Source organism: Opisthorchis viverrini (assembly GCF_000715545.1).
Source record: "Opisthorchis viverrini unplaced genomic scaffold opera_v5_146, whole genome shotgun sequence".
NCBI lineage: Eukaryota > Metazoa > Platyhelminthes > Trematoda > Opisthorchiida > Opisthorchiidae > Opisthorchis > Opisthorchis viverrini.
The window spans coordinates 344,674-356,205 of NW_008751801.1; the positions used below are offsets into that span (position 1 = coordinate 344,674).

Here is an 11,532-nt window from a genome sequence, read left to right on the forward strand (position 1 = left end):
TCATCTATTCATCAGGGTCGGTATTTGAAAAGCACATTCCCACATAGCCCTTTCTGACAACAGTTGAATCGTTGGAAAACCGATCCGTGGAATAATCAACCGTGTCCCATTGACTTACCCCGCCCCATCACCACCTACCACGCACCAGAAAAACTCCTCTCGCGTCTCCTGCATCTGAATCAAACCGATTCGGCGAAACAGCGATTGCGCATGCGGAGCTAGTAGCGTTATATTGCTACCGAAATATGCGATGCCACAGATAGATTTTTAGGTGCGTGCGTCAGCCATGAATGGAATAGGAGCGGTCGTATTTTCACGCTTGGTTTCCACGTCTGAAGACAGATCTCTGTGCGTCAGGTAAGCTGAAATCAGTTATTTCTAGATAACAATATCCTGTGGACAATGTTGGAGGTTGCAATATGATCCATCATCTCATCCACATAACCCGATATCGCAAGTGGATGATGGATGATGGATAGGGACGGCGAGATTATCCAACAATTGTGTTGAAATTACAGCCCAATACGTCATGCATGGAAGGAGTCCTCCAGCGTTATATATGATTCTATAAAAATCCTTGGAAAAGGTTGCTCACAGCAACCGAAATGTCAGATTTCAACATCTCACTCCACTACGTCATGTTTTGACTTTAAATTTCCAGATTTAGTAAACTGTTTTCTACCTTACGTGTAACTTAACTATTGAGAATGGTTACTGGTAATTTGGATGGCCTTTATTACAAGACTAATTGTGTTTCTTTTACTTCTAGACTGTTTGTTACGAGTAATTTTATTTATATGTGGGACGGGTCCTCTTGTGAACTTTTGTTTTGGCTTTGGATTTCTGCTCTTCGAATGATACGCATTGACCATGCCATTTAACCAACGTTTGGCTTGACGCAGGCAACAATCTACAACGTTCTCATTGGAACAGTCCTCAATTAGAAAACTGACGGTGAGATGGCTCGATGGTAGGATGGAAAAAATGCACAAAATCTCAGTGATTATTATGTTTCCGAAAAATATCACCCCACAGCATTATCCGAGAATTCATCTGGCGAAAAAATGACCTTTCTGCTATTTATTATGTAAGTCTATTTAGATGCAGGCAAAGTACTATTGTGTAGTGGATTAGACAATGGAGATTGACAGTCAATACACAAGCTCAATTTGACGTACAACTACAGACCCATCAGGAATGCTTCATGTCACAGAACTTAGCGATCGAATCTTTCACTGACCTCAAAAGTGTTATCGACAATTCACTTGGTCAAATGTTCTCAATGCCATCTCCAAATCCTCATATACCCTAATCAGATGCGAATAAGATACAAACAACAGGCGAACCGCCGAAGACAGGCGACTCGTTCACTGTTTTTGTTTTGATGTTACTCTATGGTACATTATTACCAACCTATTTCAGATGTGACAAGTATGACCTGAGTGTGTCACAACCTGATTGATTTCAGTCCACATGACTATGTTCACAGATGGTCTTCTGAGACGACCGCTGAATTACATCCCTTGGTCGACCCGTGACATGTACTTTACCGAGAGACAGTTTGCTGCTATCAGTACTGAGCCGTACTAGTAAGACTGAAAGTGTTGTCTGTGACAAAACATCATGTACCAGAGTGTGTTTACCGGATACTCCAGCAGATACCACATCGTTCGGATTCCATTACTGAATGCAACTGCGTCAGTAACTGGTTCCCTTCACACACGTGTTAGGTTTAGGTAGTCCTACGGATAACGGTAGAATAATGAGCCACAGTTTTAGTTTCCACGGTAGTGGTACTCACCAGTGTACGATTGGCGCCACTCAACCAATGCAGTTATCACAAGCAAAACCCATGTATTATTGCCTCAAGCGCAGCAGTGTAGGCTGATTAACCACGCATGTATAGATTAGAACATTTTCAACAAATTATCTTGAGGGTGTGTAATGAAAGCAACATAAATTCTAAAACAGGTGACTGAGATGAATGGGGAGTTATAAGACAACAGCATTTGTCATACAAATTCCTCATTTACTTCCTTTGAACACATTGACTATGAGAGCTACTGAGAGGTAAAATGGCAGCTCAATACTGAACTTTTGAGATCGTTCCAGGCTTACTCAAGAATGGCGAATCACTCCGTCGACACCTCACAATACGAGACATACCGAATTTGATCACCTACAAAGTTTCTTCCCGTGGTTGCCTAGTCAACACATTTTGTTTCAAAGGGTGAGTTCAGGATCCACAAAAGTCAAATCAACAGCTGGAGAGCTCACAGATTTACGTAGAAACCTGAGCACTAATAGCTCATTCAAGCTGAAGCAAAATATCTTCATGAATGGGGATATGACCTGTAAGCTGACGCGAATTATGGGACAATTTTGCACTGAAGTACAACCGTATGTCACTAGAACCGCCTCGGCCATCAGTTTGCGTGGCGTGTAACGTAATCCACTCCGCAAAACTGTGACACTTTCCAAGTGTTTTTTGTCCCGTGTTCAGTGCATGCTCCTCCATCGCTCCATATTCATCTAAGTCCCTCGGTGATCTGTACGTTTATCTCGTGTACTTTCCGACTGTGATGTAAAGTTCTATGGTTGTCTGTCCTCGGAGACCATAGGGCAGTCGTTATATCTAATCTTGTAGACACGGTACGCTGGGGAATGCGACGCCTGAAATGTACAAGCTCAGAGCGCAGTGTTTTTCATCTGGAAATTCCTGCCATCCACTTGACTGAAAACCGGCAGAGTCGCTGCATTAAGAAAGAAATGAGTTGTAAAGCGAACAAGGCCAATGTGGTCTCACTGAATTGATACATCAGACTGCCCTCTACCAAGCCGCATCTATCATCTATTCATCAGGGTCGGTATTTGAAAAGCACATTCCCACATAGCCCTTTCTAGGTCACCCGTGTTCAACATCTGACAACAGTTGAATCGTTGGAAAACCGATCCGTGGAATAATCAACCGTGTCCCATTGACTTACCCCGCCCCATCACCACCTACCACGCACCAGAAAAACTCCTCTCGCGTCTCCTGCATCTGAATCAAACCGATTCGGCGAAACAGCGATTGCGCATGCGGAGCTAGTATTGTTCTATTGCCAACAAAACTTGCGGCAACGTTTAGATGTGTTTAGATGCGTGCGTCATCGATGAAAAAATTAGAAATTGTTATATTTTTACGCATGGTTTCCACGTCCGAAGACAGATCTCTGTGCGTCAGGTTATTTCTTAATGTGCTGTGGACAATGTTGGAGGTTGCAATATGATCCATCATCCTATCCACGTAACCCGATATGGTAAGCGGGTGATTGATGGCAGATAGGGATGGCAAAATTATCCGACTTTTGCATCGAAATTACGGCCCAATACGTCATGCCCTTTAGGTTTATCCTCGTGTTAAGGTTGAATGCAAAACCGTTGTTGCTCTTGGAATATCAGCGTGCAATCATCCTTTACTACTTACAAGTAGGACTGGTTGGATATCCGTGGATATCAGTAGGTTTGTACATCTTTGTTTTTCTATAAATTGATAAATTTCTTCCAACCGAAGAAACTCGAGCTAATTTTAACCTGGCTCTTCCGTTGATTCACTGGTTTATCACTCAATTTCTGCTAGGCATCAGCTGTCTTGGTTTTCTCACTTAAACGCCTGCGATTTGGAAGTTGTCCGACGTTACCTAGGAAGTTTCTCAAGTATTCGTTTAGGAAAAGCGACTTATGCATCAATATCTCGCCTAAACGTAGTCCAACAGCTATTTGATTTGGATATGAAAGGCTGGTTTTAATTGCCTTCTATCTGCTTCCCTGTGATGTTTATTTGTTGTGTTGTGCGAAATGCTGATAGTATTAAGATTCACGGATGAAGCGATTTTTTCGGTTTTTTTTTCAAAATTTCATCTCCCATCTTGAAACATGTCGTTCACGTTGGAAGAACGAGTGATGTCAAAATAACCCCTCAGGCTTCCCGGATAACAACAAATTATGTGTAAGCTTGTACTCATTACCATGTCGCAAGAAGTTGCTAATTATCCCAACACGGAACCAATGTTTGGTATTCATCTATCGTCCTAATTTGTGTGGTAGTTTCTGTTGTTCTCACCGGTAAAGTCGCATCGGTTATCGTATCACGATAACCAATATATTTGGCACTCGTACTATCTAGTTATGGTTTGGTTTATTCCATATTTTACAAAATCATGACCGCCACTGCTCTGAGGTGAGGCGTACGATTCCGGTAAGAATGACCAACATCCTTAGTATAGAAAAGTGACAGAATATTCGACGTTACTGAGATGTTTTTCAATTGGTTATGGGGACCTTCATGTATCACGGACCATTTCGTAGAACTGTATTTTTTGAATACCAGATACCCACATTTGTCCTAATAGTGACACACGTCTATTCTCTGTGATGGAAGGTTTATCAGCCATTAGTTAACTTAGCTTTGGTGAACCAGCGCCCCATTAAACGGTCTACCATAAGCACCTGAGCTCCACTCACTTCGTAATGTGCCATGTTTGCCCCGAAAATTACCACATGGAATTCGACCCTTTTTTGGGAGACACCAATAAAAAATCAATCAATTCCTGGTTTTGTACAACCGATTGAGTTCAACTCAAATAAGTAAAATGGTGAGTAATCCGCAGTTTCTCTACTTCATGTTATAACCTATTTGAACTCAAATCGCACAACACATTTCTCATACAGGATTCAACAAACTTTTGTTGCTGCCAAAGAAATGAGAGAATATTTTGATGAACTTTCATTAAATGCTGAATTAAATACTATCCATGACCATTAATTCACTACACTTGGACATTCAGACCTGTTACCAAGTGCATGTTATCTAAGGGAAGGCGGCAAGATTATATTTTCCAACGGTGGGTACTACTGATGAGGCATGCGAGTAGTATGTGTCTTTCTCACAAATCTGCTTCGCCTCTGTAGAAAAATGAGATTTATTAAGGAACTTGCGGAATTGCTTTGTAGCATTCCTTTACATTTTATGATAGTAAATAGGTATCCAAAAAAGCTAGGAAGACACGTTTGAGCAAAAGACGGATGCAAAGTTTTTCATAAACATGACGCTTATGAGTATTTCACCTCCATGTCCAATAGTCTGTAACTGTTCTTTGGTGCTTTCCAATAAATAAAGCCGCAGCGAAAACCTTCTTCCTTCCACTGGTGCGTGTAGCCGCCTTTTCTCTATTATTTCTACTTTAATCTTCATGAACTGTACCCCTGAAGGGATCTAGAACCAGGATATCAAGATCACACTCCAATACACGCAGCTGACCTCAGTAACCACTTTTTCCTCAATTGCTAGCAGGAGTGCCTAACAAACAATTATCTGTCATTGTACGCTAAGCCTGAGCTGGATGGTATTTACGGCGTATACTACGCTGATAACGTTAACGGCACCGTGATCCAACGTAATGCATAAGTCTTCTTAGTTCAATGGTTTTGTAAGTTGAAATGATCTTGCTACTGATGGTTCCCAATGGGCACTGGGACTCTTGCTATACATTTTCAACCCCGTTCCTTTCATGCCTTTTCTGAGACCACCTGCTTCACTCTTCTGCGAAAGTTAAACAAAATTCTCCATCACCTGTTTATTTCTATCCATCATTACTGAAAGGAGTAAGAACGAAAAACTCCAGATAATGTTTCATTCTGTCCCTGAGGGCAGTGTCCCTTGTGAAGTACTTTATTGACTTTATCGGTTGTCTTCTTACTCTGCCGCGAGTCTCACGAATTTTTCTACTTTCACACACGTCATCGTTGAATTTGGTCACAGAGGTCCAGAAATAAACACAAGAAAGCGTGGAATATGAAAGTTAGGGCCGCTAAATGCCGGCCGTGCAGTTTTCTGTCGGAGAATCACGTATGTTTAAAAACCACTACTGACTTCCTCACATTTATTATTGCTCCAGAAATTATCTTAGATTTTGACACTAGGGACTGGACACTCTAGAATGTCTTTTACAAAGTGTAGCTCGAAAATGTCGTTGAAAATTATGAGAAATCGTGACGAAGTTGTGAACAGGATAACCGCAACTTCGCAATTTATCCGCAAGAGGTTACTCAGCTACACTATTTTTTGCATGCTTTTGAAATAGACGTTTGGAGCTGTAGGAAACGTTAATTCAAACTTTTCTGTGAATTGTCAGCCATGTAGTGACGACAGGGATGCAAAATTGTTTATCAACGGATCGGCATAGAAATCAACGAAGGTGGCTTTTCCATTCTTCCTAAATCAACTGTCAATCCAAAATTATGCTTAAAAGCGATCACATATTTTATTTAAATCAAGAATAGCCGAGATCCCGGAATACCGTTACAATAAAGTCTGTTGAACAAAAATGTAAAAAGCAGTTCCAGCCAAACGACTATTTTTACCCAAGTGAAAGTGGATAAAAATCATTTAGAAATGTTGCTTTGAAATGTTAACTAATCAAGTGAACTTGGAATGGAGGACACTAGTCATGAAACAGCATTTCTTTTCACGAAGTTGTCTTCTGCTCTCAGTTTTGTTTTTATAATTATCCTGAAAGTAACTTGATGCATAATTCTGAGAAGCAAATCTCAAAACCAGACCTGCTACAAGGAGTACCACCTTTCTAGTCGTAACACACTACTCAAGGTTTTTGAAACCTCGTAGAAAGTGCATGATTGGCTTTGCTTTTCTTGGGGCTAAATTAGTTTTCTGAGGGTGACACTTTGTTTGTTGGCCGGAGTGAGAAGGCGGGGATCAGGAAGCTACGAAAAGAGGAAACAGTCACAATACTACCGGCGAACAAGGGACGCATCACGGTGATAATGAAAAAGCTAGGTTACACAAAAATGTCCAAACAACTACTAAGTGACACAACAACCTGCAAGTTAATCGCTCATAATCGAATTTCAAACGTCATCAATAGAGTCAACATGACGCTCAAGAAACTGCAAGCAGTACACGAGATAACCAGGCGGGAACGACGGAGAACAAAAGCCGATGATACCAACATTGCTTGATTCTACGGACCATCAAGTGTGCATGAAAATGAACTCCAGTTCGACAAATCATTTCACTTCCGGGAACTCAGTCTTACAAATTAACAGAAGACTTACGGAGAATATTGAAATCCTTGATTGCTAAATCGGAACACACAGCCAATTTTGGTGGTCAATTTCCATGCAAACTAGAGATCGTCAGTACAGATGACAAAATTATGCTTTCATTTGATGTCACATTACTATTCACTTCAGTCAACCACATCCTCACGAGAAAAACAATCGCGGACTTACTTCAGATCAACCCAAACATTTTCGTCTGTATAAAATGAAGCCCGTTTATCGTCCTGGTGGTTAGACGGAATGACACCGGTTTGCGCCTCACCAAATAATGCAGAAAATATTTGTCAATCATCACGTTCATGCCTCCAGATGGAACTCCTGTCATGTGTGAGTACTTTCACGCTGATCTCTTTCGACTACTTTTGGACAGAAATTTGACCTGGTGCTTATCGAACATTATCCTCGGTAATTTGAGAGGTGTAATTTACAACCATCATAGATTTCGTCCTTATAATTTGTGCTTTGCACCAAATTTTCAGGCTGTGCCGAATGTGGTCAATATCATTGTTAGAACTGAACAGTTTGTCGTGTCGCCCGCTCACTGGTGTTTGATCATGTGACCATTGATGTGTACGCCAAGCCTGACCAAAACCTTGCTAACCGTCTAACCAACCATCACTAGTGAAATCCACTTTAATGCATAAAAACTGATAAATTCATTAAATCACACTGGCTACCTCCACATAGTTGCGGTATCCAAGGCTCTACATACCGGTGGTTTCGTGTACTCTATTAAAGGTGCAATGTAACCTAACTACTCATCAGTATTAGGAGAGATGAAATAAAAGGCTGGCGACTTTCTGGTGCAGTACAGCAATACTACCCACATTGGTGTAGAGGAAAGCACTGGAATGCTGTTTAACTCGCAAATTATGCGCACAAATCTCCGTTGCCTGTAATCGTCATATATATCAGCAAGCTGCAACTTGCCACTGGTATATTGCAGAATGAATTCAAACAACCGAAATGCGTTGTACAAAGCTCTTCCCGGTACATGAGCAGCAGGTAATTAGACTCGATATAATGCTTCTGGTGTTGCTTGATCTAGTTAGTTAGTGCGTGTTCCTGATTAACGAGATACATGGTGTTCGGTGTGTGTTGTCAACCAAGCACACAGCGAATACAGGCAATTGCAACAACCTTTATTCTGTGAAGATACTGTTTGTTATAGGCTGTTTGTATCAAATCATTTTCGAGTTAAACTTGTGGTTATTGACTTTGAGAAAGTTTGAGATAGATCTCTATGTACTAGTAACCGTGCATCTGTTCCTGTCTATACGACTTGTGTACAACGGATTTTGACCCATTTCCAAACAATAATTTTGGGATTCACCTCATCGAGTGAGACACGGAAATTCGGAGACCAAACCAGAGTGATAAATGCTGGTTTTGTCCATTGAATTTGTATTGCTCACCGTGCACACAAGGACCCATAATGTGAAGAAAAATACGAACTTCTTGGACAATACTTAGACCTGCGACCTTTCACGTGCCATGTGCTTGTTTTTTCAAAAGGTTTCTGTTCTGTTCAGTGTCTCAAAATTGTTCTGCAAACTTCTTTTCACCAGCATAAGCCCAAATTATAAGGTCGAACGACTCATCTCTTTACAACCTCCTCAACCTGTCATGAGTTATCCTTCACCAGGACATTGACTGCATCTCTGGCTTTCTTCCTTCAAGAACGCCAAGTACTTTGAAGGAAAATATGCAGCTGCAAATAACCTCTCGATTAATTTGCTGTGTAGAACACTGCCCTGATCTGAGCCATCAAACTGTTGCTGAATGACAGTAAGTGAGACCGACTCTGCTAAAGAGGTGAAGTCATTGTGCTCTTTATGATTCGTTTGGTTTTCAGCATTCTGCAAAGCACATTTTTTGTATGGCTTGACATTTCTCACGTACCAGGGTTTCGGAAAAATTGCGCCTTGAAATGTGATACGCATTGCACAATGCAACGTCATTCTGAGTACAGCGAAAACAAACTTGTGTTCCTACCTCGAAATACCCAGGTTGAGGGTTGGAACATGTGGCGACTTGTTCCGCTGCCTCGCGGTTAGGCTTTTGAGCCAAAGGCTTTGGTTGAGGACCCTAATCGTCCTCCTGTCTAGGTGTGGGCGCCCTGGCAGTATCCCAACCCACGTACAACTATGAAATGCACATACACAAATAAACTCATGCCACATCGGCCGTCGCGTGGTGCCATCAGCCGGGTTGCCTTACTTGCTGCATACAGCTGGGCGAGTAAACAAAAACGGGCTACTGATGACGCCTCCCTTCTCTCTCCTTCATATATTTTTCTTCCCCCCCTCCACACCCCATTAATAATTCTCTCCTTGTGGGCTCAGCACTTAGGACTGATGCCTCCGATCGTCATACATCGGTTTTGCGTGCAGCATCTGCTCGTCACATGGTGCCGACATCTTCAGGAATCTCCAGATCAGTCCTCAAGCCTCGACACCCACTCTATCTGGCCGCGTTCAATGTCCGCACTCTGAAGCAAGCAGGACAACAAGCTGCTCTTGCACTCACACTGGACTCGCTTGGCATTGATGTGTGCTGTGTCTCAGAAACGAGAATTCAAGATGCAAGCACAGTGATTGAGCTAACCGGCCCGTCAGTCTCCACTCGCTTCCGGCTGCGCACGTCTGGTGATCCAGAGGCTGCTTCGGTGGGATATGCAGGGGTTGATATTGTGCTAAGTCACCGGGCGGAAGTATCCTTACTTGACTGGATACCTGTTGATAGTCGCCTCTGTGCGGTTCGTCTGGCAACGTCTGTGAAGGAGTCTCACAAGCGGCAAGTTGATAGATGTCTGTTTATCGTGTCTGCCTATGCCCCAACTGATTGTAGCTCTGACACCGTCAAAGACAGGTTTTACGACGCCCTGAATGCTCTGCTGCGGCGAGCTAAAAGCTCAGACATTGTGGTGGTTGCCGGAGATATGAATGCGCAAGTGGGCGGGCTCAGTGCATCTGAGACTCAATTGGTAGGTCGACATGGACTGGACTCGTTACGTACGGACAATGGGGAACGATTGCTTCAGCTGTGTGCTGATCGCAGGCTGTTTTTGTGCAGTACTAACTTCCGAAATAGCCGAAGTCGTCTGGCCACTTGGTGCCCTCCTACAACAGGTCGGCCACAAACTCAAATCGACCACGTTGCCATCAGTTACCGATGGCGCGGGTCCATAACTGACTGCCGGTCGTTTTGGAACACATTTGTGGACTCTGACCACGCGCTCGTCCGGAGTCGCTTCGCCCTACGTTTCCCGGGGTCGCGTAAGGTGCGGACAAATCGCATGGCAACTGAAAGACTGGCAGATCCGGATGTCAGACGAACTTACAAGAATCGTCTTCTAGAGTCTCTTCCAAATGCTCCACCATCAGATGTGAACTCATACTGGGATGAAATTGCCAACTCTTTGCGTAGTGCTTGGAATTTTGCCTGTGGCACGACCCAACCAGGCGCACTCAAGCACTGGATATTAGACCGAACGGTGGCACTACTTAAATCTCGAAAAAGTAACCCGAACATAGCCCGTTGCGAAGAGTTATTAAACGTCAAGTGAAAGTGAGCTTGCGATCCGACCGTGAAGTATGGTGGACACAGAAAGCCAAAGAAATGGAAGAGGCTCAGAAAGCTGGTAATGCCCGGAGATTATTTCAGTTGATCCGCGTGACCGGTCCCCGGAAACCAACTGTGAGCGAAACTATCACACATCAGAATGGAACGATCATCTCAAACAAAGAAGAACGCCCCGACCGATGGGCTGAATACTTCGAACAACAAATGTCTTGGCCACCAGCCGGCACTTATCTAGAGCCCACAGGTGAAGTAGAACCCTGGACGGTGAATGTGGAACCACCTACGGCCTCGGAGGTTTACGACTGCCTGTGTTCTCTCAAGGGCCACCGCGCTCCCGGTCCGGATGACCTTCCACCCGCACTGTTCGAAGACGTGGGTGAAATCCTCAGTCAGTGCTTATCCGATCTGTTTGCTTGCATTTGGGAAAGGGAGTCTATCCCAGACAACCGGGGAGAATCGGTGATAGTGCCCGTTTTCAAAAAAGGGGCGCATAGTGAGCGTGGTAACCATAGGGGGATCAGCTTCAACCCGGTTTTAACGTCAATTGTGCTTCGTCGCCTTACGGTGGCTCGCGAGGTACTGACTTGAGAGCAGTAAGCGGAATTCCGGCCTGATAGGGGTTGTGTTGACCAAATCTTCACACTTAGTCAGGTGCTAGAACAACGCCATACCGTATACTAACTTGAGAAACCTATGGCGTCAGAATGGTATATCCCTGAATCTGAAGGGACGTGTGTATCAAGCTACAGTGCGGGCTGTTTTGTTGTATGGCTGTGAGACTTTGCCTATTCGAGCAGCGGAACTGAGACGTCTTCAGGTGTTCGA

General features: G+C 43.4%; 1 protein-coding gene across 1 annotated transcript in view; it reads left to right on the plus strand.

Moving 5' to 3' along the window:
• Positions 1-286: 286 nt before the first annotated feature.
• T265_06740 (hypothetical protein) overlaps positions 287-11,532 on the plus strand; it is a gene marked incomplete at both ends in the record, with an annotated part of 22,656 nt that continues 11,410 nt past the window's right edge. Inside the window, 3 exons of the mRNA XM_009172085.1 lie at positions 287-357; positions 9,475-10,643; positions 10,688-11,095. Of these exons, the coding sequence (XP_009170349.1) occupies positions 287-357; positions 9,475-10,643; positions 10,688-11,095 (1,648 nt within the window). The remainder of the gene's footprint in view (positions 358-9,474; positions 10,644-10,687; positions 11,096-11,532) is intronic.